The sequence below is a fragment of the Anser anser genome, assembly GCF_964211835.1.
Source record: "Anser anser genome assembly, chromosome: 3".
Lineage (NCBI taxonomy): Eukaryota > Metazoa > Chordata > Aves > Anseriformes > Anatidae > Anser > Anser anser.
Window position 1 is genome coordinate 39,477,411 of NC_139722.1, and position 27,527 is coordinate 39,504,937.

The 27,527-nt window shown below is 38.5% G+C and overlaps 2 protein-coding genes across 16 annotated transcripts in view; one reads left to right on the plus strand and one right to left on the minus strand.

Moving 5' to 3' along the window:
• Positions 1-13,774, minus strand: part of RARS2 (arginyl-tRNA synthetase 2, mitochondrial) — a gene marked incomplete at its 5' end in the record, with an annotated part of 55,551 nt that extends 41,777 nt beyond the window's left edge. For 9 of the 12 annotated variants that reach the window (XR_014581743.1, XR_014581744.1, XR_014581745.1 and 6 more), the window contains 7 exons: positions 2,576-2,659; positions 4,205-4,260; positions 5,584-5,681; positions 8,957-9,040; positions 12,281-12,386; positions 13,022-13,095; positions 13,529-13,774. Coding sequence is in view for 8 of the 12 variants with exons in the window: in XM_083829248.1 (XP_083685374.1) it covers positions 2,576-2,659; positions 4,205-4,260; positions 5,584-5,681; positions 8,957-9,040; positions 12,281-12,386; positions 13,022-13,095; positions 13,529-13,774 (748 nt within the window). Of the gene's footprint in view, positions 1-2,575; positions 2,660-4,204; positions 4,261-5,583; positions 5,682-8,956; positions 9,041-12,280; positions 12,387-13,021; positions 13,096-13,528 lie in introns of those variants that run through there. The other 3 variants (XM_083829243.1, XM_083829242.1, XM_083829244.1) reach the window with 3 other exon arrangements.
• ORC3 (origin recognition complex subunit 3) overlaps positions 13,751-27,527 on the plus strand; it is a 36,901-nt gene continuing 23,124 nt past the window's right edge. For 2 of the 4 annotated variants that reach the window (XM_083829240.1, XM_083829239.1), the window contains exons 1-7: positions 13,751-13,879; positions 15,948-16,002; positions 18,771-18,868; positions 22,958-23,102; positions 24,392-24,496; positions 25,270-25,424; positions 26,407-26,540. In XM_083829240.1, the coding sequence (XP_083685366.1) occupies positions 13,856-13,879; positions 15,948-16,002; positions 18,771-18,868; positions 22,958-23,102; positions 24,392-24,496; positions 25,270-25,424; positions 26,407-26,540 (716 nt within the window). In that variant the 5' untranslated portion in view covers positions 13,751-13,855. Of the gene's footprint in view, positions 13,880-15,947; positions 16,003-16,519; positions 16,541-18,770; positions 18,869-22,957; positions 23,103-24,391; positions 24,497-25,269; positions 25,425-26,406; positions 26,541-27,527 lie in introns of those variants that run through there. The other 2 variants (XM_083829237.1, XM_083829238.1) reach the window with 1 other exon arrangement.

Consider the following 27,527-nt stretch of genomic DNA (forward strand, 5'->3'; position numbering starts at 1 on the left):
CCCCAATTACTGGCAAGATGTAGCACGCGTTGGGACTGATTTTGATTGAGGTGTGCTGACTGGTGAGCTGACAGGCTGAGCTCAGAAGTTAACTTTCTCTCCCTGAAGGCACTACATTGTATTTCTGCCCCTACACATCCGCCAACTGTCACAACACTAGAAGAACTTTGTTCTCCGAGATATTTTTTTTGTCAGATCTGGCTGAGGTTGCCCAATGCGTTCAGAATTTATTAGGAGCAGAGCGTCAGGAAGATGGATGGACTGACAAACAGAACGACTGCCTAAAATTTGTTACCTGAAGAAACCTGCCCCAAAACTGCTTAAAGCTTGAGGTCTTCTCTGCCATTTTTCAGCAAAATACATTTTCAATTATTATTTTTTAGAGCCTTCAACAATAGCAGTTGTAATGGAAATGCTGACAGATTGTTAATTATAGCACCGCTTCTGGGAAAGGACTAATATACTAATATTCCTATGCTATAGTTCTGTGAAGCATGACTATATTATTTGTTATAAAGCCTGTCACATATTTGAGCTGAGCCAGCCCAAATAAAGAAGGGAGCACCCATCTGGGAAGCTACAGTTGGGACCGCTTTGTCAAAAGTGTGATTTTTAACAGCTGTGCTCTGAACAGGAATATAGGTAAATAACACACAGTCATCTTTATTATTTCTAGAAACTTTGTGTTAGATTTCCTGATATTCAGACTTATGAGTACAATTTATCTTCAAAGGGTGAATGAGGTCAGCTGAGAAGCCCTTTGCCTTTTGCATTGGATTGCTTAATTGCTATTGCCACATTCATTATACAAGCGCTGGTGATAAAAGTAATGTCTATGGGGTAAAAATGAATGAAATATGTAACGATGAAATTTAATTTTATGTAAACTCATTCTGTATTCAATTCTTACGAAAAAAATCCTAAGTAAAGTGAAACTCTGCTATAAACTATGGTTTGACCAGAAACACGATCAGAACAAACAAGCTGGGGAGAAAACAATTAGACAAAGGGGAAAAAAAAGAAAATAAATTCTATTACTGCTCTTGCAGTCACAAGAATGTTTTACCAAACAGTCTACAATGCAGGAATTTACTCTAGAAGAAGAATGGATAGAACTGAATACCTTTTAAGTACATTATCAATACTGCTGAATGTGAATACATAAATAGAGTAAAAGTAGGATATTTCTGCTAAATTTTTAGCCTGGTTTTACTCACAGTTGATTAACTGAAATCCCCAAAAGCAGTTGAACCAGCTCAACTGACGGGGGCAGTATAAGGGCTGGAAAGCAAAAATGACTGCTTAACAGACATTTCACTTTGTGTTTGGGAATTAAAATTAATATAACTGCTGTTTTCGGACCCCACTGCAAAAGCTGTGTGGCAGTTCTATAGTTTCCATGAGTGTTCCAGTTTTCAAGAAGGAGGAAATGGGCATGGCTGTATTTCTTTTTTCTTCCTAAAAATAGGTCAAAATCAGCTTTGAGGTGGGGGGATTAGAAAAGAAATGGAGAATTTAGATAAACTTAAAATGCAAGGATAACAACAGAAACCAACAAAATTGTGAATCCTATGGATGGGTCAACTGCCGTATGTGAATAGTATTTACAGGCCTAGCAAGCAGACACAAATGGACTCTAGTCAGGGAGTAAATATCAACCACGCGGGACTGCGTGAGAGGATTTCTCAGTCCTCACTTACCTGATGGACATTTCAGAGGAGGTAGCAGTGTGTACGTGCGTGCAAGCAAATGCACATGCAGGCAAGATTGACAGTCTTCTAAGAACTACTCACTTGCACGTTCTCCACCTATACACCTCTCTTTTGCTACATTTTAATGGTAAACTGAATATTTTGGAGTAAGCTTTGCGATACCTTTAATAATATAAACAAACTAGGCTTCAACCTACCAAAATGCAGTTGCTAAACAAGTTAGTTACACTCTGTGAATAACGAACTTGTTTACATAGGGAAAAACAACAAAAAATACATAAAGACAGACACAAAGACAACTAAATACAAGAATATAACTTCTTTTTTCCCCAAACAATCGTTCTATTGTTATGCATACAGGTGTGGCATAGCTAAGTTAACAAAACTTACTCTCCCACTATTCCTATTACCTATGCAAAATCTGAATAAGGAGGACAGTAGTATCACCACAGACATGCAATAGATATGGTAATATGTATTTACATTGTATGGAGGCAGCAGCAGTAGCCTGTTCAGATACTAGAGCACCACAACTACAACCACCATACTCAAAATATTTCTCCTGTGCATTAAAAATAAACCTCAAACAACACACAGGTAATCTGAGAGCTACTGAGGATCCGTTGGGCAAATTTCCTCTTGTATTTCTTGCACGGTAGTATACGTCATACTGTTGATGAATCACTCTGGATTGCTTTGTTTTTGTCTAAAGGAGACTAACGACACATTACATGCATGTTAACACAATACTGCTCTTTATGAGCCCAGTATGAATCTAATGTGCCTGCAAAAACTGAAGTTGGAAACCCCGACCACGTTATACAGTTGAAAAGGGAACAGGAGAAACAAATATCAAAACATACCAAACTGCATGCCCCAGTCACCAAGGTAATTTATTCTTGTTACTTCATGTCCCAGTGCAACTTTGAGATTTGCTATAAAATTCCCTGGTAAGGAATCAAAATTGGTGTTATTATGCAAAGTTGTAGGTCAACCTCAACAGATCAATTTTATGGTTTTGTCATATTCAAAATGAAAAGGAAAAGCAAATCAGTCAGGTGAACTACTCCACACAATGTGCTAAAATACTTCCAAACTTAAAGCTATTATCTTTTGAGTAGGAAAAAAGCAGCTTTGCATTTGAGAGGTGCCATAATGTGTCTCATGCAGATCCGTATGTTTGTGTCACTGTTGTCTGTGCAGGCACATTCTGGGAAGTACATGAATATAAAAAACACTTATGTCCATAAGGTGTCATGTACGACTTCTCGTATATTCACAAATATGTGTTAGCATCCATAATTCCCTTCTCAAAGCCAGGAAACCTCATACCAGGAAGTTAAGCAAGTACTGAAATTCACAAACTGCTGTTAACTGTGAAGTTAAATGGAGAACTCCAAGTCCTTGAACAGTACTGAACACTTAACACACTGTGTGTCTGATATGGTCCAAACTTACCACATGACATAAGAACATCTTGGTTCTAATTGCTATTACAACAAAAACCCTTCATCTTTCTCTTGAGCTTAGCTGTAGCATAGAATTACAAAGAAGAAATACATGCAACCAAGAAATAAGTGCAACCCTTCCCCTATTCTTCTGTGCTTCAAGGGTACCTTTTCATTACAATACTGATATCAAAGGTTGCAAAAAGCTTTCTCTTTTCTTTTACTGTAACACCATACTACAGTTTGCAATCACTTTCCATTCCTACTCCCTGTCATCAATTCATTCTGTTTCTATTGGATAAGCATCCGTTTACAGAACTATTTTCGATTTTTTTTTATAACAAAGGGTCCGGAAATGCAACAAACAGCCAAAAATATGTAAGGCCACTCAACCATCAGTCCACGGAGAGGCAGATTTATTAATTTTATGTAACTGATAATTATACACGATACATTAGTATAATTAAAAATAATGCATTATTAGCTCAACAGATGCTGTAGGGTCTTTAGCTAATAACCTACAAATTTTAATGAGACAGGGCAAAAGAAGGGAGAAATAATGTTTTCCATATGCTATTAGAATACTGCACAATAAACTACTTAATTATTCCATGACAAATGACAGCAACTGTGTCAGTAATAGTAACATAAAGGAATTAACACATAAAAGCAAATGTCTTGCAAGACAACCACCAAGACATAACTATCTGCTCCACAGTCCAGCACAAATCAGAAATTTAAAATTCAAAGGACTTTCATAACACCTCAATGAAAACTGCCGTGGGTGTCTTTGTGGAACAATTTTAAAGTACTTCGTTTAATGTTCACAGTCATAAAACTATATTATGTGTGACTTAATAAATCTGCCAGCAACACACCATGCTCCTTTCTTCACTGTATAATGAGCAAAAGGCTTTTAATTAGCAAGTCAAGCCTGACACAGCCACTCCACTAGAGGAGTGAAAGGTTAGCAGAATTCCCCTGTCAAGTGAATCATGAAGACAAAGAAGTCCTTTTAGGACACAGACTGAAACGCATACTCACCTATTATTGTGGAACGCAAGTGTCCTATGTGAAACTTTTTGGCAATGTTAGGGGAGCTGTAACAAATTTCCACAAATAACATTTGCTCAATGTACAAGACTGCCAGATCACCAAGTCAGAAGTATTCAACTCATTAGTACAGCAGAAGAACTGTAATTAAACCACAACTTTCAACTTGCCCTTGCAATTCTCTGAGTAGTTTCCTTTCCAAGTAGTAGATCTCCCTATCAAACCAATTTTTCCTCTCATATCAGCCAGCAGCCAGTGTTAAAGAAGAAAAGGAAAAAAAAAAAAACCACCAAAGAACCGCCCAATATCCAACTATACGAGTGACAAAGGACTTACACTGCTGTCTCACTTTTCATATATTTTGGACGTAAGAATCATGTTCTTCAGACCTTTATTAGAGGTAAATCTGGTACCAGAACAGGTAACTCTGTATACAAGAATCAGTAACTAAAATCACATTTTCTACCAACAGTGTCCTCTTCAAAGCGTGTAATTGGCATATCGTTATGCAAAAACAAACAAAAAAACCCACACCTCTAACGCTGTTTTATAATGTGAACAAAAGTTTTGTTTAGTTTGTTGTTTGTATTTTAGTTCACTTTAAGCTTACAATAGTGGAATATTATTAATCTGTCTTAAGCGTTCACTTGAAAAATACTACAAAATAGTTGAAGTAGATCTTTACAGATCTTTATCAACAAAAGGAAAAAGCAACACTGTGCCCACAACTGTTTGCTCTCAAACACAAAATTCTATTTCAGCTATGAACATCCACCCTCCAAATTAAAGGCATGTGCTGACTTTCTGACTAAGGAAGCCTACACAAAGAGAATAGGTGAACAATTTTATTATTTTTTTTCAATACGTAAAGTGATCCATGGCAACCACTTTTCTTTCCATGAGCAGGTGACCACAAACAAAATAGATACTGGCCAGAAGTTCTGTGGCCAGCAATTGAGAAGATTTAGCAAGGTAAATGCCTGGCTGCTCTAGCAAGTCAAGGATGAAGGTAGTGAGGACAGCTAAGTAACAGCTTTGGAAACTGAAACCCAAGTGGAAGAAGAAGTGCATTACTGGCAGATGATGTCTCTTGATAACAAGATAAAAGAAGCCTACGTAAATACTGAATGCTATTATGCGCTAAAGGAGAACGAGGCATGAACTCTTTAAACACCAAAAATACATTCTGGAAAAAGCCTCAATTCCCTAAATAAAACTTATATTCTACTTGGCAAATATATCAGAGTATTAAATACAGACGAATGTAATACCATAAATACGGTTTAACTTCACAGGCACCGCACATTATGGCAATGAATATCAATCAGCAGACAAGGCTGTATTTCAGAGGACTCATTGCGAGTGCTTACCTGAACTCAATCACTGCCTTCTGTCTAGGCACCAGCGAGAGAAGTTCACTTTTTATTCCATATTCTGAGCCATCTTTCAACACCTGCTGCAGCACAGTCTAAAGCACAGGGAAGATAAAATGAAGGAAAATAAGTATCAACAGAAAATGTGATCAGGAAAACCATCCACCAACCACACAAGAGTCTGATCCCACAGCCGGTTTTCACATTACCAGTTAGATGGCTGGTCTGCCAAGAAAACAAGGTATCACGTGCAGATGGAAATGCCATTAACTTTTGAAAGCTGCACTGGATCAATTAAATAAGCTAGACAAATTGTAAGCAGAGATTTTGGTGAAAATCTAAGCTGATTTTGGTAAAAACTTAAAAGTAGAAAGTGTAGATCTCATTAGAACTATTAAGTTACACAACATGTAACTGCTGGAGAGTCACCCAGAGGTAATCAGTAAGCAGGAAAGGAAAGTCAGCCCAAGAATGTGGGTAGAACAGTAACCTCATGTAAAATAAAGGTGTTCTCATGTAAATAGGACTCTTACCTTATTCTGACCAGGACCCTTGCCATGCCTAATTCAGGTAACACATTTTAAAATAACAGCTATCTTGTAGAACTAGACCGTAGATTTTGATCAAAGATTGGGAGATGAGAGAATTTATTTCATTGTGCAGCCAGATGTTCTCAGCAGGCTTTTTTTTTTTTCCCTGAATTAAAAAGAAAAGCTACACAGCATACCTCTGAGCTTCTTCAAAAGTGCCTCCTTCCCATGAATAAATCTTATCAAGGCACACTTTGAGGAATTTGGAGTGAAATTTCTATGAGTCCTGTCCTAGATCCAAAGCTTTTGTCAATGTGTGAATGCAAAGGACACGCACTGCACGCAGCACAACCCGGTCACAGAGGTCCAACCCTTAGGGACACATCAGATCTCCCACACACTCCTTGTGACTGAGGCCTGCAAGAAATCCAATGTGCTATAATTGCACGAGCATTACTGTGCTTATGCTGGTCACCTCAACAGCACATGAACACATTTTTAGTTTCAGGAAATCTGACACAGAAGTTCAGGATTTCTAGCCTTCATGACTACCACTAAAGCCAGCCTAAGGGACAGAACTGCAGAATCCTCTCCATCAGTTCACTGCGGGTAGACTGAAACAACAGCTTATGGGAGGTACCTTATGGTCTAATCATTCTGAATAATAATGGGATACATACACGTCAACTGGTGGTTTAAGTGAAGGAAAACCAGACAAAAGAGGCTTAGCTATTTCTCATTTCAGCAATACGAATGCTTTCATTGTTCTTTCTAGAACATGAGGCAGACTAACATCTCTAGCTTCTTCCAGTTGCTTTACATCACTGCCCGCTGTATTTCTTCATCAATCTTTTTTTAGGAATAGCATCTGCCTAATGTTCTTTTCCTTTCTTATTGGATGAGAGTATGTATATACAATGTGGAAACAGAAAAACAGGAGACTTTTGCAAGAATTTAAGCCTCCTCAGAATCACCAAGGCACTTAACTCCAAAACAGGAAGAAGAAAAACAACAACCCACAACACTCACATTTTACTACGACTGCTAGATTTTCCTAGGCATCAAAAGCCAGCTTGCTTTCTCCTCCTCTAGCGCCAAGGAAAGCCAACTATTCCGACCTCACGTGTCTAAACACCCCTTCTCCCACCTGCGAATCTGTAAGAATGGCTTGTACAAAAGCACGTCTACTTTGAAAGCATGGAGACTGTCTAAAATTCCTTAAAATATTTCCTCAACAGCTTGAATGTAGTTTGTGGAAAGAGGAATCCTATGCTTAGATTATCAGTACTGCAATCATACAGCAAGGTAAGTCCCTGTACACACCCTGTATTCTTCAGTTTATCACAGTGATGCCAATACACTACAAAACCTAATACATGAAGCTGTAAGTCTCAGACAAACTTCCTGAAGATAGTACAGGCCTCTGGCGATGTGAACTGAAGTGGAAATTTCATTCCATTCAGTGGAAAGTTGTTTGTTTGATTTTAATTTTCCTGAAGTCACCTTAAAACACTTCTGCAGCAGAAATAACAGATGTAGAGAAAAGGAACTATGCCTGTAGAGAAACCTTTAATGCTGTTTTCATTATGGCACCTTAGAAGGTAAGCCAGACACACACACAAATCCTCAAATTTACCATAGCCCTATTCTCCTTATTAGTGAAAGTCACAGCTAGGTCTTATCTCCTCCTCTCTCCTCAGTGATATAATGCAAAATTCTGTGTTCTAATCCCACATTTCTTCCAGCAAAATTCTACTAGGCCAGACACATAGTTTTGCTTGACTCATTGTTCTGACTAAAATCCCTACGACAAAGCACCTTGTCAAATCCTGCCCATGAACACAATTTAACACCAACACTATTCTTTCAGTGAATAGTCAGGTGTTATGTTCTTATCATGATGGATTACAGATAGTTAATGAGAATTTAAGGAGATGTTTCAAGGCAATAAATAAGGCAGCCAACTGACAGGAATGCCTAGGTATTAGCAATTCACAAGGCGACCTATCATTCAGGAGAAGATGATAAGAAGTCTAAGAGACTTGCTCAGTGGAAGCCCTGTTAGGAAGAGAGCTTCACCAGCATTAGGTAAGATCTGATTTTCTGCCCAAATCACACGTGGCTCATTTTCTAAGACCACAATGTTGTTTCCACAAAAGCTGCTTAGATTAATGCCTTGAACGCCACCACAAAGTAGCTTGCAACCCAAGTTAGTTCAGCTGGCTTAGCAGGGCTTTCATTCACTCCCCAGTCGAACAGTACCAGCCAGCCACCTATCCTAAGGGAAGTTCTTGAAAATAATTCGGACCGAGTGCAACCAAAACACTACTCTTATGGACTGAGTGGTATCTTCCTTTCACTAAGTTACTGGTTTAACAAATTAAGATTTCAATTCCAGTCAGATTAGACTTTGCAGAATTTTTGGCAGCCAAGTATGTAACGGTAGATTTGAAGTCAAGTACTTTTATTTCAGGTATCTTTCTACCATCCTTCTTTATTTTAAACAAGAGTTTATATGCAAGACCAAAATTTTGACCTGTGTACTTCAGAAACACAAAGAACACGTGAAAACTGCCTTTTAGAGCAGAAACATTAAAGAAAAAGAAGAGTATGGTTGTAACTGAAGGATAGATGCATTGTTTCCTCAAGAGGATAAACTTCCCTGAGCCTCATCCCCAATTCTAGACCTACCTAACAAAGCAGCATCGGGAATCCTTGAGGAGAATTTATGCAAAAGAAGCAGATATGTATAGAAAATATCAAAGACTATGGTTAAGTATTTCATAGTTTTACATTGAGGAATTTATCGAGGAACCTTAACACACATGAAATATACTCACCTTTGCCAGTAATTCCCTGTTTATCGTAAAGTTCACTGTTCCTGGACCAGTGCTGATTTCACTCACTACAGCATCACATTTTAGCTATAAGAACAAAACAGAACAAAACTCTCTATGAAAACAGGTAAATTAGGAAATTTTAATTCAATTCACTCAAAATACTAATTTAATCCACTACAAATATTAAATGTTATTTATCTGATTGGAAGCAATCACAGATAATTTAATCCATCCTGTTGAAAAAAGGATGATTTTATTATTTCTAATCCATGCTTACTAGCTCTGAACACAACTCACTCTGAAATGTCACACATTTGTTTTGCTTTTGTTTTGTCCAGGCTGTGTTTTCTTTTGGCTATGAGCAGCAGATGATCTCTTTGTACGCACAAAGCCTGAGATGCATTTGACAGCTTCACAGTGTGTGTGACAACACAAAAAAAATAAAGATCCACGTCTTAAAGAAAATCTGAGACAAGTTTTGGACTGCTGTTTCTTGAAGTTCCTGACTTGAACTACAATGCCTTGCAGCAGCCAGTAATACAAAATAAAGATGTTAAAGGTTCATATATTAAAGATTCCATTTACAATTTTCAGAAGGCTCATGTTTTGAAAATTCTGAAGCTGTAAGGAATGTTTAAGCAGCTCTAATGTCAACCTCCTCTTTACACAGATTTTGGTCTCTTTACAGGTTGAGAATTTTGGCTTCGTTTTCACTAAAGTAGCTTCCTTTCATAGACAGGACTTTTTCTCAAAATACAAAAACAAACAAAAAACAGAGGATAACTTGGTTATCTTATAACCTGGTCTTTGAGAGAGGCAAGCTACACGTTCCTACTGAAGCGCATCATCATGAAGAAGAAATTCTATCCCCATTCTAGGTCTTGTAGTTAGATCCTACCTCAAACAGGAGTAATTACTGTTAGCCTGTAAGTTCTTTATCCTTAACAATCTCCAATAACAACAAATTCCATTGCTTATTCATAAGCTACATGAAAGAAATATTTCTTATATTGATGCTGAATTTCCCTCCTCTTTGTTTTACTGAAGGCCCATTTTACCCATGTTACGGGGCAGATATAAAGCAGAAATTCCCACTGCACTTTCTTCATACTGTTTGTTCTGCTAAACGTTTTCTACATAATCTGTCAATACTATCTCAGTGTTTTTCAACTCTCGTTAATATGAGAGCTTATTTGTCCTCTCCATAGCTCTATCAACCTTTCTTCCAAGTACTTTACGGTTCTTTAGTAACCAGATCTCCTCATGCCTATGGCTTGGATCAGAATGCCATATCAGAATATCCTCTAAAGGCATAAAAAGAAAAAAAAGTTCCCCCTCAGCCAAGAAATAACAGTTGAAAGATGAAGCAAGAAGCAGCCACCCAGATCAAATCAAAAGCCAACAGAAACAAGACGATTACAACCTTTGTGACAGACAAATCTCAGCATATCATGTTCCATTTGGCATCATGTTGCCTTATTATTTTGGCTACTTTAGTCAATGGGAACTATTTCAGTCTCTTCTGCCTAACCTAAATATCTGTATTTCAAACATCGTGACCAATTTCCTCTTCAGTGACTAAGAGCATGCTATTGAAACTCAAGGTACTCTATCAACTGTTTATCATGACAAACACTGCCTACATTTCTCTGTCTCACTGCTAATTTTTGATATTATGGTCATATTTTGCATATTTGTATTTCTATACTGCTTATCTTTGTGGATGACGTGATCAGTCTAAGCAAATTATAATAAACGCATTGCCTTTATCCAATATCCAACAAAAATGATAATAAGAGATTAGTGTTTTTTTTTCTTTTCTTCCTTTCTTTTTTTTTTTTCTCCTTTGGTTAACCAGCGTGGTGTATTCAATTTCTGAGCTTATACTGATGGTCTGCTCTTTTCTACTGTTACATCTGCTTTGCTGTGTAAAGATGTGAGGCTTGGTGGCCAAGAGTTATTTAATGAGCCAGAACCAATAAAAGAGAAAGACACATTTGTAGCTTTCTAATCACTGGTAACAGCATTTGTTTTTAAAGTGACACACTAGACACAGGGAAAAGAATTGCTACCATGATGTTACAGTCACGGGAACAGAATGCCCATAGAGGCTGTTAAATCCTTGGAGGCTTATAAAACCACAGTGGATTTCAAAAGTCCTGAGCAAACTCATCCAAAAGCCCTCAATAACCTGCTTTGAGGAGGAGAGTGGAACAAATCACTTTCTGAGGCCCTCTCCAACTTACATTATTCTATGATGCTAGATCATCTTAAAGTTGTTTCAGAACTTTTGGTTGTACATCTGTGCACCATAAGCTCTTCCTCTGCCTGAGTCAGAATATTCATGTGCTACAAAAATGGGTCCAAAGTATGGTTCTCTTCAACACCTCAGCAGTGAAGAATGAAATGAGGAAATAGTTCAGCTTCTCAGTAATATTCTAATTATTTTTATTTGTCCTTTTTAACTCCTGATCATATAGCAACCCTACTGATTCTCTCTCAAATTTGTTCTGAGGAAGATGAAGCATCTTTTTTACACTTTTATTATTTGACCTACTGCATCTTTGCACCTAACATTGCCACTACTTCTTAGTTTATACTCCTCTTCATCAGCATCAGTAACATCTTTTTAGATTTTGAAGGATTTTTTTCATCTCTAATGATCCCTCAAAACCTAGCATCATCTTTCTGGTCCCTCTTTCAACCCTATACATACCAACTTCTCTGAATTTTTCTTCTCTTCCATGTACCTTTTTTTTCTTCAAGATTTGTGTCACTTCTGTATATCTTGTTTTGCCTGTTACTTCTTTTTTATTACAGTAGCTATCCTTAATGACTCAGCCACTGCCATTTCCCATGGCCTGAAATGGCCATGAAAACATTGCTGTTCTAAGAAACCTCAATTTCAAAAAGTTAGTCAGTTAGTTCAAAGTCTGGTCTGTTTGACCCACAGGTTAAGTTTCTCCATTGTGATTTTAGTGTTGGATTTTGCCATCTTTAATTTCTCAGGCCACTACATACTCAAGTTTTTCCTCTAGTTTTGGTCAACAGTATGGACCACAGCATAGCTTTTAGGCAGTGCCTCCTAACTCACAAATATTACTTGTTCTCAAACTATTTTAAAACAACAATTTCACAAAAAACTTAACTAAAACTGCTCCTCCGATTACCTGTGGGTGAGTGACAATGGGTGCAGTCATTAAACTACTCTGATCCAAAGAGATGTTTGAAGAAAGAATATGATTTCTTTTATGATGCCTGTTTCATTCCTTGTCTGTAAGTTCATTACTGCATCAAATACATGGAATTAATGTATTAGCATACCTTCTCAGCTAGCTTCTGAGCTTGAAGCTGAAGATCTTGTGCTAAGCAATCACCAGAATGATTTTCTAGAACAGAAGCAATAGAAAGCTGGAAATCAGCAACATGCCTGAAAAAAAAAAAAAAAAAGAACAGATGAAAATCAGGGAAAAAAAGTGTTGAAATGACATGGAGATTTGACAAATCCAAGCTGACTCTGCATATGGCAAGTCTAATTGGCAAGCATAAGCCAGTTGCAGGTACCCAAAAGTTAGCTATGTTTAGAAAGCTGCAGTAGAAAGCTAAGTATTACCTTTGCTCTAATACAACTGTAAAATACACATAGTGAAATCACCATTTCACAGGAAAAAAATGTTATACCCATGTTATACTCATGAATAAAAGTAGTTTATCTGCCAAAATTACTACACCTCTCAAGCATGACAGGGAAAAAAATCTGTGACTTCACATTGGTTCTATGCAGTTTCACATTTAGTTCATTTATTAATACTGAAACATTTACCATTCAAGTGGTGCATGTTATTTATATTTTTGAAGCGATTATATTTGTGTTGAGCTTGCTTCAAAAAATAGAGTGGTTTAATTAGATTTAGGTATCTTCTTATAAGTGGAACAGTATATTAGCTTAGGTTTGCTTTTCTGTATTTCTTTTTCCCTGAAGTCTTATTAAGCCATTGCACTAAGAAACACAACCAAACATAACATAACATGACAAAATATTGTAAAATAAAGTGCAATCACTACCGTTTTTTGGAGACAGGAACTGCAGATATGGACTTTATTAGATTTTCTGGTGGTAGATCCAAAACTTTCGAGAGCTAAATTTGAAATAAAGAACAAAGTGGCTTAAGTGAAAAAGATTCAGGAAAAGTACTGCTCCCTGTTTAAATACCTGTGAGGGATTTTCAAGTAAATTTCCTCTCGGGGAAAGAAAATAAGTAATTATGAAGTACTTTAAGCTTGCTGTTTTCCAATTTGCAACACAAACGCAGGGAATAGCAAAGGAACCTTAGAAAAGGAAGGAAAAAAAAAGCCAAGGCAAAACATCGTGAACAGGTTCTTTACTTCACAGGATAACGTTTATTTTATTTATTTATTTATTTATTTATTTATTTTTACCCCCGAGCCCCTGCACGCCATTACCGGCCCGCCCCCATTACCCCCCTTCGCTGACCCAGGACCCCCCCCCCAGCCGTTCGGGGTGGGCGGGCCAACGAAGCCCGCGCCGATCCCCTTGGCAACCGGCCCTACCAACTGCCACCTCCGGGAGGGGGGGGGATCCGGCTGAGGGCTCAAACCGGGCGGCTCCACTTTCGGCACAACCCCGCTCAGGGCTAGCGGAGGACGAGCTGGGAGGGTTACCTGGGCGGCGATGCTCCTCCGGAAAGCGCAAGCTGCCATGACCGGGCCGCGGGGCGGGAGGTCAGCGCCGCCCCTTGCCCCCGCCCGCCGCTTTCCGCCCGCCCTGTCAGCGCCGCGCTGCCCCGCACTGCGCATGCGCCTTCTTTGCCTCCCCTCCCCTCAGGGCCGTGTGGCCGTTACCTCACGGAGCCGTTAGCGGGGGGGGGAGGGGGCGACATGAGCGTGGGCTCCGTCTCCAAGGTGAGGGGAGGGGGGGGGGGGGTCGCGTTTGATGTCGTTTAAGCGTTAAATTTGTGTGATTTTTTTGTTTGTTTTGAAAGCTTACGTTTGGTCCACGGCCAGGGGCGGTAGCGAGGAGGGAACGTTCGCCAGAGCGCTTCGCTTAAAATGTGGTACAGCACCGCGCTGTGTGGTGTCTTGCGGGGTTATATCGTGGGCGGCAGCAGCTGGCCGCAGCACGCAGGGACGTGTTTTATCCTAGGAAAACTCCCTCCCCTCGTGTTATTTTCCACTGAATCCTGACTTGTTTCTGGGTTCTTTAGTGTGCAGGTGGCCGTGCTTTCGGGGGGACGTAGAACTGCTTACAACCAAAGTTAAAATTGAATCTAGAAAGAGTGGGTTTCCCTTTTAAAAATGTTGCTTTTAAGTATTTGAGCAGTGAAAGGTCCTTCCGTTGTCTCCTGTGTCTTATATGTAATACTCGGTAGTTTTACATACTCATCTCTGCTGCATTGAATGTAAAGCATTCAATAATATTTGTAGTTCGTTAGACTTAAGTATACATCCTTTCTTCTTACATCTATGTGTTTTATACAGTTCTTTTCATAGAATCACAGAATGGTTTGGATTGGAAAAGGCCTTAAAGCCCATCCAGTCCCACCCCCCTGCCATGGGCAGGGACACCTCCCACCAGCCCAGGTTGCCCAAAGCCCCATCCAGCCTGGCCTTGAGCAGCTCCAGGGATGGGGCATCCACAGCTTCTCTGGGCAGCCTGTGCCAGGGCCTCACCACCCCCTGAGTAATTTGGGCCAGTTCCAGTTGTCCTCTCATGAATTACTGTTCTTACTTACTGTGTGTAATGCAGCATAAATAAGCCTGTGTCAAAGTTTTTTGTAGTGGAATTGTTCCACAGCATTTAGGGTATGGACAACACAGCTGGACAACTTTTGTCCAGCTATTTTTAGGTAGTTTTTAGTATGTAGTAAAATGAAAAGTATCTGAGAACTTTTCCAATTCCTAAGGCAGTTTTTCAGAGGGGGACAACAATAGGTATCAGTGTTGGACTTCAGATTCTTATTTGGATCAGAAGGGAAATAACGTGTCCGAAGATACCCAACAATCTAGTGTCTGTAATCAAAACTGAGCACCTTTCTAGAGTTTTACTTTTATTAGATCGTTCTTACGCTGGTGGCTGAACTGTCTCAGTTTGAGTTCGGTAATGTTTGCTTATGCAAGCATCTCTGTGGGAAATAGTGGATTGAATCAGTCTGTTTAAATACCTTGAACATTTGTGTTTTTGCTTCACTCTTGCTGTGGCACAAGAACCTCACAGCAAGAGCTGGGAAAGGTGTACGATTGCTGGTATAAAGGAAATTGCAAAAAGAAGATGAGTATTGATTTGGGAGAATGATGGGGAGAAATTTCACGTTTTCTACAAGAAATTGAAAAAATTTCCCAGAATTCAAAGCTTAGTACTTGCATTTGATTTCATCCTTCTTGGTGATGAATCAAATCGAACTGTGAGATGACTTCTATCTGGAGGACTTCTGGAGGCAGGGTTTTTATTTATCTGAACCTTTTCCAACCATTTGTCATTCTGCTTTTATCTATCTTTACTTTTCTTTTCTGGGATGGACTTGTTGTCCTCTGCAGTTGCAGGGTGTCATTGGCTTTTGGATCACCTCTGCTGTGCATCCCAGCCTCTTGCTTTGCTTTTAACTGAATCTGGATCGAGGAGACTATTGATGTGTCCCCAGGGAATCATTTCCTCTTAATTTTAAATCTATTGAATGAAGGTACATGAGGAGTTCAATGATTCCTCTCGCTGCTGTTCTACCTGATGGATGAATTGAAGAACGTAATAGAAGGGTGATAAAAGTTCCTCACAGATATTCTGGAATACTGTTTCCACTGCTTTTCTAGCTTGAAACAGGAAAATAAAAGCACAACTAATGGTATCCTTAAGATGCTGGCAATTAGGTTAAATTGTTGATGGAACACTGCGGTTAAAGGAGAATAAAATGGCCTTAGGAGTCACAGTCAGATTGATGCTCATTTTGAAGTTTATATTTTTCTTGTTATTCTCCAGGGCTGCTTTGTTTTTAAACCAAGTCCCAAGAAGAGAAAGGTGTCTCAAAAAACAGGTTAGTGCATTTTGATGTATGTTGCTGTGCTTTGGGAGGGTTAATCCTGGAAGCTTCAGTTCTGATTGAATTCTGTTGTAGCTGTGTGAGGATTTCAGTTGCTCCTTGATGTCAGTATTTCTGAAAATTCATTTCTTCAGAAGTAGTAGGTTAGTGTAAATGTTTTTTTCATCTCCAGCAATCAAGAATGTATAGCTGGCCTTTGTCTTTGCATTTTTATTTTTTTTTTACAAGAGAACTTTCCATGCTGCCATAAATTGTTAACTGACAAACCATCTATCTGGAGAGTCTGAATGAGCCACTTTTAAGCTATGGGAGTCAGAAATGATATCCATTCATAATTGTTACCCTGTTTGGGTAGTTTTTCTTCTTTTCCTTGAACAACTTTGGCAGAAGCCATTTGTGAACATCCCTTGGCTTGTGTTTACTAACGTTTGTTGTTACATTTACTTTCTTTTCTCCAGTCCAAAAGGCATGTATACAAGTCTCTGGGCATTTGAGGAAGACCAAATGGGACAGACTCTTATTGGAGCCATAAGTAAGGCTGCTCAAATAGTTGCTGTTTGAAAGTTGGTCAGGGAACGAACTGTTCTTATTCCAAGGTTAAAGTTTTTTGGCAGGGACAGAGCTGTCAAAAAGTGTGACAGTTCGAAAATACATATTTTTAAAAAAAGTGGAGGGGAAAGTAATAAGGCTTTGGAAATCATCACAGACTGCTTCATTACCAGAGGGACTCACAACAGCACCTGCTTTAAAATTAATTCCAAATTATTTTTTTCTGTGAGAGTTGGCACATCTGTGGTTCAGGGAACGAGAGGTAGGCAGGTATAATCCAGTCTGTCATTGCAAGATAAATAAACTAACAACCAAGACCTATGCACTTAAACCACGTTGGAATTTTACCCTGTACTGAACAGTATGTTTTTGCAAGATTTATAAATCACGGCTGGAAAAATGTGTTGCTCCACTTAGCACGTACTTTGTCACAGAAAAATGAATTTGACTGGACTATTCTGAAAAGAGAAGCAGAAGGGAGCTAGTTTGACTGCTAACAGCAGTTGATTCAAATGGTATTCTAAATAAACACGACTTTGATGTGCATATGTTGAATTTGGAAGGCCAAACCTGACAAATGTGAAGTTTCAGGTGGGGTTGATAATACCACCTCACAAAGGCCTTCTGTGCACATTTGCACATACAGTTTCAGGTCTGGTAGTATAGAAAGAATATTATTCTTTGGTATAACTGTGGTGGCTGAATTGTCTTTAACTCAAAGCCTGTGTCATCAAAGTGTGTTATGTATTTAAGTGATTTTTCTTAGGGATACAAATGAGATGATAGCTCAGGGCAGACGAGGAAAACACAAGATTAGGTGGGGATGGGTGTTCATCATTTACAGTGAAGTTTTTTTTTTAGTGATATGAAAGATTAAATGTGCTCCTCATGTGGTTCTTTAGAGGTCAAACCACAGCTGATGCTCCCTTGGATGGCTTAGCAAATGGACCTTGTAATCAAACTTTATATTTGCATGTTTTTAGAAAAATTTAGCTGTTATGTTCAATGTTGCCTTGTAGCAAGCAACAGGTAACAACAGGCTGTTTACTTCATCTTCAGCCTTTGTGTTCTTCCAGGTAGTGTTAGTGAAGCCTTAAAAGCTACACCAGCTGGGAGTAAGGCGTGGGTATGCTGGGAGCAGGACAGTTGCAAACCTGTGCTATTTTATTTTATGAAATGTAGACTGTGTGAAGGTGGGAGGAAAAACAAGAAAAATGTCACTCAGACTTGTTTCTGTTCAGGCTCCTATTTCACTTTCAACTCTGTCCTTCTTGTTAGGAAGCTGGTAGAGAGTTTCTGTACTCGTATCTGTGAGCTAGAGGAGCACCTGGGAAGCCAGATGCATTCAAAAATGTGCCAAGACATTGTGTTACTAAAAAGGAGCTGATTTTTGAAGGATTCATGGCTTCTATGGCTCAGATATTTTTTTTCTCATTTTCTTCTTTGTGAACAGCTCACGTAGAAGTGAGTGGCAGCTTAGAGATGATTCAAAAATACAGGCTTGGTTTGTTTTGTTTAAAAGTTTTGCTAGGATAGTTATGGTAGTTAAAATTATGTATTTAAAAAAAATAATCTGTATTTCAAGTAACCTAACAGTCCTTTCCCAGTATACCTTGTTGTTTTTTTCTTTTTTCTGGAAGCTGGTATTACTGCATCTTTCCAAGAAGACAGAAAGGATTTTTATGCACATGTTTGTGCAAGCCTTTGTGGTTCTTATCAGACTGTAATAGTGAAGGAGGATTGAATATTTAATAGGGGAAACAGACCCACAAAACTTTCTGAAGCAAGGGAAAGATACATACCTATATATTAATATCGATAATATATGTGTGTGTGTGTGTATGTACTTTGTGAAGCAAGGGAAAGATGTAATTAATATTTATATATATATATGTAATAATAATGGCTTTTTGCCCTGATTTAGCCTTTAGCTCATCTGGGAGTTGAGGTAGAAGCCAGCTCTTTGACTGAAGGCTGTATAGTTGGGCAACAGATTCTGCTTATTCCCTCACTTCTTCTACCAGATACCAGCAGTTAATTAACTGGCTAAGAGAAAAGTCATCTCCCTTATACCTATATAGATACATCTGCTATATCTATCTATATAGATATCTTTATCCATAGGTGTTCTTGCTTCAGTTGGGTACTTCACTTTCTTCTCAAGAAAAAAAAGATTTATTTTAATAATATTTGTTTTTCCCTTTGCTTTCTAGCTGACTACTTCAGGGAAGGAAACAGTGATTCAGAGGATAGCGAGTTACGGTTTGCTACTTGTCAGTCATTATGGAAACACGTGAAATTGGAAACAGAGGTGAGTCTTGCACCTAATACTAAAGTATTTATAACAGTGCTGCTTGCTTCTTTGTTTTTGGATGTCTCTTTTTACACACTTAAAAGAACAATTTGTTAAAGCAATAAAAGGGCCAGAAATACTGACCAAGACTGAAATCCTTTTCTAGTGTACGAAATTAAAAAAATAAAAAATAAAAAATCCATCAGTTACATATTACTTCTTACCACAGAACTACATGCTTTTGATGCTTTAAGCTGCTTTTTCTAAGCTTCTTTTTTAACTAATTGACCTTCTTATTATTAATTCCTGGCATACTTTTTTTTATTATTTTTTTCCTCTATCTCCAATTCTATTCTGAGTGTGCCAGCCCTCTGAGGACTTTAGGCTGCTTTTGACCTCAGTGTTACAGAACTCATAGCAGCCCAAGATTCACAGTGGATTTATGAGAATACAACTGCATGGATGTCAAATAGTGAAAGATAAGGCTGCAAGCTCAATCTGTTGCATTAGTACCGACAGTGTCAGTGGGTCTGTCTGGTGTGGATGGGAGTTAATTTCATACTGAACTGTGGCCTCCTAATTGTTGTGTGGTAGATGGCATGCTGTTGTTGTGTCTGAGTAGCCAGCTGGCTTGTATTATAGCATGAATAATTGCTTCCGTACAGCAGGGATTTCCTCCTCTATTCGGTGTCAAGGATTCTGGGCAAGTATTCCGTATTCCTCTGCCTGCTATTGGGTATTAAACATTATGAGATTTTTTTTTTTCCCCAAGTTTGTTTTGGGATATACAGTAGGAGCCAGCTGGATGGAGCTTGTAATCCGGACCTGTGGGCTAAACTCGTAAATTCCTCTAATTCTGTTTCTACTGTTCCATGATCCAGCTCACTTGGACTCGTCAGCACACTTTTCAAACCATAACAACCAGGGTGCGCAAAGCAGCGCGCAACACCACAGCGCTGATCGTAATAAATAGAAGCTCTTGGAGGTGTATTTGGTATCATCCTACTGCTTCGGCCTGACAGGTTAGCCACCAGTACTGGCAGAACCTGCCTTGTCAGTTACACGGTGAGGCTAGAGGGACAATGACATCTGTAGCCACTTCTGGAAAACCTTTTCTTGTCTTCTTACTTTGGCATGGTGTTGTCAAGGCTTTTGAAACAATGCTTCTAGCTAGCCAGCAGTGGCTGCAGGATTTTCAGGTTGATGAAGTGTTTTTTTTCCTAGTGCTCTGCAAATATTTGTCCAAGAACAGCCAGCACAACCCATCATGGTAAAAGCCTCCCTTAACTACTTAGAAGCACAGAGCCGTTGCCATCTGGAAAATCATCATTCTTTCCTGTCCTAAATATTCTGCTGTTGGTTGTGGTGTGTTTTTTGACGCTGCTAGAAGTTCACCAAATATTTTGGCTCTTCTTTCTCCTCCGGGTGGAAGACAGTTCATCTCTACATTGACAAATTGGCATTGGCCTTGCCTTAGTTTGCTTTACCCAATAGCTGATTATCTGCAGTTATTTTTGATGCTATACGTAGAATTTTCTTCACTAAGCTTCTGGGGTATCTGTTATATTTTCCTACTGAATTTTGAATTTCTGTCCTTTTGTCCTACTGTTGGAAAACTTGGAGGTGATAATTGTTTTTACTTAAATAATCACGTGACAAGTCAGCTTGGAAGGGACCGTAGAAAGTCTCCAGTCCTTCAAAGTCTCTGAAGTCCTTCTCAAAGCAGCATCACTTTGTGAGGTCACACCAGGTAGCTGAGGGCTTTATCCAGTCAGGATTTTATTTCTTTTGCACTTTGAAACCCTGGTGTAGCAAACACAATCCATGGTAGAATACCTGAGAAGTGTAGGGCTTGCTGGTTTGGACTTTTATTCTAGGGCTTCTAGTAGCGCACTAAGGGTAGGATGTTCACTGAAGTGTTTGCCAGGATATGCTACCTGACATTTTTGTGTCAAGCTACGTGCTTGTGTTGGTCTTTTTTCAGTTCTCTGAAACCTATCCGAGGTGTTGAATACTGAAGTGGATTTGACTTCCAAGTACTTTGTTGTGGAACACTCTTGGCCTTTGTATGTCTATCACAAACTGTGCTGCAGTGGTGGCATTTGGTGATGGCATCCTCTCAGGCTTCTCACAACATGAAAATCTGGCAAAAGTAACGCAGGAATTATGCTCTTGTCCTTGATTATTATTTTTTTTGCATGTGATTTTTTTACCTCTTTTATTCCAGTATTGCAGGATATCCTGGGTTTGACCCCTGCTTTCAGCAGTGGTCTTGCAAATATTCTTGTTGTGATACATCTTGTCAAGAGCTTTCGGAAACATTCCCTTCTTGTAAGGTCACAAATTTGAGGTGTTACACCAGGATCCAGGTTAGAAACACAAATCCCAAGTGCAGGGCTGTAACGTGGTGATTTTAGCTCTAAGGTGCAAATAACAGTTTTCAGACCACACGTGGCAAAACCTTTTTGGGTGTTAGTGTTGTAACAGGGATTGAATTGCCAGTTCAATTTTTCAACTTTTTTTTCAAAGTTTCCAGAGTAGTGTCATACAAGTAAATGAGTTGGTCACTTGAGATGCAGAGCAGCCTAAAATACTTGGTGGAAAGCTACCAGAATAGTGCAAATAATGAAGCTATTTTCACAGAAGATGACTGATGGATTTAAGAAAGCTAAGCAAGGATGTAGTGGTATGGCAAACTGAATTCCATCTTCACGAACTCACAGTGGAAGAAATAGTAGAAACTGGAACTATGCAATGTGAGGACTCAGAATCTTATTAGATGGGCTTAGTGAAAACTTGTACAATAATAATCAGAAGCTCAAGGCCTGATGGATTCTGAAGCAGAAGCTCTGACGATTGTTATGGGATGAGTAGTAATGGAGAAGCTCTTATGATGCTGTTATAAAGCTGATGGCATAAACTGGACTTTTTGAAATGTCATGCTACAGTTTTTTCTCAGTTGCCATAGAATTTACCTGGTGTGAGTTCAGAGGCAGACAATCAATGTCAAAAAGAAGAATATTTTTGAATAAGTAGAGGGTGAAGAGATTAAGATCGTTTTTCGTGTGTTTTGTCAGTTTATCAGTACTCTACAAAGTGTGCAGTAGGAACTCTTCTGTACAATAGAAATGGAGCTCAGGTTTTTGAGGAGGCATCATATGCAACATCCTGGAGATGTGTTCTTGACGCTTTTGGTAGTTCTCAGCAGCTAGAAACAACCTTTGCGGCTTCATTTAAAATCAAGTTCACAGCTGGGTGTGGCACTTGTCATTCCTAAGAAATCTTGATCATGATTTTATTGGGAATAGGGGCTTAATTTTCATCAACCTTCCAGGGTTTGTACTGATAATTCTCAACTTCAGAGCACGTTTTTGGCTGTTCTATCAGAAGGGTTTTTGTAGATTAGAGACAGATTTTCAAAGACGCATACATAATAAAAGAAATACAAAACGTTTCCAGTATATATCTGCATTTAAAAGTTGTTTCTCCCACTGCCCTTCTCTCACCTTGCCGTATATTCTGGTATGAAGATCATCCTGAAGGGCAAAAGGCAGTGTAGCAAATGAGGCAGTTGCATGGTTTTTGTTTTTTTTTTTTTCTGTAATGCTTTGTTTCATTATTTTATTTCTTCTTTTTTCTTTCAATTTGAATTAAATTTGAAGGACCTGAGTGTTTGTTCTCATACAGATCTCTCAGAAAAAAAAAATGTACAGGAGTTTTTTAACCCAGGAGGGAATAATAGAAGTTTTCATAAACATTCATTATATTCCTTCTCTTTCACTTACGCTTTGCCTGTGTGTTTTTGTCTCCTCCTTTAAAGGCTGTGGTGTGATAACACAGTTAAGCTCATTTGCTGTAAAAGTTATTGTTGAGACATTAGACCAGAAGTTCCAAGATGGGAAACGTCTGTGTTTTCCACATAGTGAATAAACTGGCAAGTTTATAATTCACCAAAAAACAACAACAGCAAAAAAACCCCACTAGTGTTACATTAGGTGTTGCACTGGAGTTTTAAGGCTTAAATCCAAGGCAGGGAAAGGGTAAGAAAATGAAGATATTCTGGTGTTTCCACATTTCTGTGAATAAAAACTCTCTGCTTGTTTACAGCAAATAGAGGAAGATTTGAATACGCAGTTATTTGATAACCTCGTGAGTTTTTTGAGGAGGTCTCATTCCGAGTTCCAAGAGAAGACAGCAGAATGGAATTGTCGGATGAAGTCCAGAGAAATCCCTACTGCAGCTCTTGTCTTAGGTAACTTTTTTAAGATGCATTCTGTTATGTCCATTTGCTCTCTTACAGAGACTTTCAAGTTGATACAGAGATCAAAGAAATTGTATTGCTGATTTCCAGCTATTAGTGTGAGCAACATCAGCTTTCAAAAATGTTAATGGAAGAGATTGGGCTGGGAGAAGGAAGAAAGATTTGACCTGCTTCCCTTTTGTAAATGTACTTAGTTGTGCAGTAAGGAACACCTTCCTTAGAGGTGCGTCTTAGACAACTGGCCATGATTTTATTTCCCCCCCACCCCGATGCCATGGAGATGTTTTGATTCTGTCCTCATGGCACTAATTTCCGTGGTGGTTTCTCTGACTAACCATGGGATTATACAGCCTCTGTTTTTCTGATAAATGTTAATGAGTTGGATCTTGCAGTGCATCTTTTCATGTAGTTTTCTGCATGAAAAGCATCATTATCTTGGAAAAGGAGCAGAGGGTGAGAAAAAATAGCTGAAGGTTTTAGTATTGAAGTTAGCGAAGTTCTGAAGTTTTTTTTTTTTTTTTTTTTTTTTGTTCGAATGTTTTAACTAAACCTGAACCTGGTTCAGGGCAACCTGATTATGTTTTCAGTGGATCATGTTAGGTAACCTAAAATTAGGCCTGTGCTGCAGAATTATTGTGTGAACACTAACAGAGCCTGGAAGGTTAGTCGTCTTTTGTAGGTAGCAGAAAGTTCCTGCTTTGAATATTTCTGGAAGAAGCAGTGAATTGCCCTCTGGAGAGACTTTTTCTTTCTTTCTTTGACTAAGAATGTTCACAAAGGCAGTAAAAGTTGAGTGGTTCATAATAAATTCAGAATGTATTTCATTGAAACTCAGTAATTTCCCTCTTTATATAAGCCCCGTGAGGATCCAGGTCTCAGGTGCCTGCACTGCTGCTTTTCTAGAGAAAGCAAATTTCATCTTTTTGTCTCCAGTGCTTAGATGACTGTGGATGTCTCCTGCGGTTATGAGTGGCAGGGAAGTTAGAAAAACAATCCCTGCAGGTTTGTACCCGTGAGAAATCTTCCTAAGAAAAATAAGGCAAAGTACTACATGAGCCATCTTTACAGTGATTCCCTGTTCCTTTCAGTTGGCTGGTATGAATATGCACGTTTAATCTTGTGCTAGTTTTTCATCTTACCTCATAGATGGTGTGATGCTTTTCATTCCTTCCTTGAATATTTGTCGTATCTTCTGTTTTTTTTGTCCACTGTTCAGTTTATCATTCAGTCACTGTGGTCACAAGTCACAGCAAAATGCACTTACTTTGTCTTTCTTCTAGGTGTAAATGTTACAGATCATGACTTGACTTTCAGAAGTCTCTCAGAAGTCCTTCAGAATAGAGTTACTCCTTATGTAGCCTTGCTGCAGGCCAAAGATTGCCCAGGTAAATTCTGCAGTATCTTTGCTTCTTCATCTGAGTAAGTTGTCAGTTAACTAGTTTTTGCCCCAAAGGTAAGAATAATAGGGTGGAGGGATATTGAACGCCTCCTAAAGATTTGTTCAATCCCACGTTAACATCACAGTGAAGCCTACTGTGTTTTAAGAGGTGTACGGTTCTGTTGTTCTGTTCTCTTAAAGACAGTGAAGGTTGAAATAAATTGTTGTAGTATGAATGTCAAAAGTGTGTTGTTTTGTGTATTGCATGTTGATACTGAAGGTTGGCTTTCCCCTTTTTTGATCAGATCATGTATGTATGCGTTTCATTTTTTTAACTGCTTAATTGTGCAGAAGAAATGGGTAGAAAAAAAAATATCCCCTGCTCTTTATTTAAATATAAGAGGTTATTTAAATAAAAAGGTTTAAATCACTCACAGCAGCATCCCCAGAGCTATAGATTGGCCTTTTCATTTATTTTTAGGCCACTGTGATAGCATTTGTGGAGTTCAGGAAAGGTGCAAGGTCACCATCTTAACTTGAATTGTTGCTATCTAGGCAACTTAATAGGATACGTTTTACTGCATTAACAACATTCATGCCATGAATACTTTGAAGCACTATGGAGCGTGAGATGTGCATTCTGGAGAGAGGAGGAGAATAATTAGAAAAGTGAAAAATAATAACTTGGGGAAATTTCTTAGAGCATGAGTTGGGGAAGCTTTACGATTCTAGGCAACTAACTGAATATCTTTATTGTCTGTCTAAAAACGTGTTGTAAAGGCATAAAAAACCTGATGCAGAAGCTCTTGGGGCAGCTAATGAACTGCTATGTAGATGTGGACTCATCAGAGGAAGACGACTATGTGCAGACTTCCCAGAATAGAATACGTTGTTCAATGACTTCTCTAATCACCTGGTATGAAAGTGTAACAAAGGTAGGATTTTGGTTTTCGTATCAGCAGTTTACAAAAATGTCTGACCTTTAGATTCTTTTAAAAAGGAAATTGAATACCTCAAATTTATATGGAGTAGTGAAAAAATGGCAAAGGTTAGCTATTCATTTAACGCTAAGAAATGACTGAGACTGAGGTGATTTGAATGTAAATCCGTAACAGATGTGGAGTTAGTTTCTGATGAGGTATGAATGTCAGCATTCTGAAAATCGGGTAAAGTACTATTTTATGATATGTTTACATGGGAACCAGAAGCTTAAAATGCAGTATCAACTTCATACCAGATGCTATTCTCCCAGCAGCGCTGAGATGTTTTGCTTGTTAAAACAAAACTTCAAGAAAGAACGGGGAGAGGCACCATTTTAGTGCTGTATGTCGTCATGTGTATTATCATGTTATCATCATGTTATTAGTGGCAGTATGGCATCTGCAACCCATACTGTGTTGAAAAGCAGTGACAAAATAACTGTAAATAGTTTTTATCCTTGTATTTAATAAAGCTAATGATGTTTTATTCAAGTATTTTCTTCTGTCATGAATAAAAGCTAGAACTGATTTTGTGAGCAGTGTGTTAAATAAAAGTTTAATGAGTACCTGCAGTTTTTATTACTGTGTAAATGTATAGAAAATGGGCAACTGCCAGGTACCCAACTAAAATCTTTTTCCTCAATCCCAACACACTTTTACTGGTTCTGTCCCACAGAGCTGTCCTTGTCCTTGTTGAATGTGTTGTTTTTGTTTAGCTTTTAAAAATTTATTTGTTCTTTGCACTCCCTGCTATGCAAGATAGAAAGAGGAAGATTTGGGGTTCTAGATGCTTGTAATATGTACAATTGTAGCAAAATACGTATGAAATATGTACAAAAAAAAGTCAGCCACGTCACTTTGGAGCATTATAAGATTGTACACATGATTCAATCTTTTTATTTTACTGTTTATTAATGTATAACCATTGGCTTTAAAGAAAACAGATTTTGAGACTCCAAGCAAAAAAAGAACTTCTTCCAGACATTGGCAGTCTCCTCCAGTTGTGGTTATCTTCAAAGATATGGAAAGTTTCACCACAAAAGTACTTCAAGACTTCATAGTTATCAGCAGGTAATGTGACTTGAAGTTTTGTTCTTCCACTCTGTTACCCATTTTGTACTGGCAACTGTTCAGAACTGCAGGGGGGTTGAACTAGATGATCTTCAGAGGTCCCTTCCAACCTCGGCCATTCTGTGATCTGCGATACTGATGTAAACTGTTCAAAGGTTTCTAGCTTACTAATAGAAGTGATAGAAATTCTCTGGTTTTATGTAGTTTGTGTTGACCAGGATATGTAATGAGTAGCTGATTACTTCAGGTGCTTCTGTCCTTCCTTAATACTGTTTTCCTTAATATCATCTCCAGCATTTCAATCAATAACCCCTGCTACTCTCCAAACAGAGCATCTTCTGTTCAGTTACAGTAGGATCAGAGCTGCAGCTGTAGAGTTAATTCAGTTGCAGCATGAACATCTGACATCACCTCTAAAAATGGCTAAGCAGTTTCACTTGCTGTGAGGCCTGCAATAAAATTTTTTGCTACTTTAAATCTGGCAGATGGGTTCTCTGGGGAACATTTCAAGATGTAAAAACAGAAATCATAATCGTCTCAAAATAATTAGGCTGTAGGGCAGGGGAAGATGAGGTTTTAATTGTTTTTTAAGTGTTACGCTTTATTTTGGGTTTTGTAGCAAGGATAGATACCTCATCATGAGCATATGGAATGCAGTGAAGTCTAGGTCAGGTCTGTCACAGTCTACTATTTGCAAATAAATTTTTAAAGTAGACTGTATTTTGTGTTGTTAAGCCCCCCCTCCCCCCCCCATTTTATGTTTAACTCTATAGCAAGGACTTTTTAGGAGTTACAGAAATGAAATAATTGTGGGGCGACAGCTGAAAGGTCAAAAAGTGTGGCTGTGGTAACAACAAAGAGAAAATGAGTAAATTGTCCATTCTAACCTAGAAGAGATTTAAGATAGCAGAATTTGTATCTGCTTGAAACTCCAATTAAACAAAAAAAAAAAGGAATATAATGATGAAATAATACTGAAAATACTGT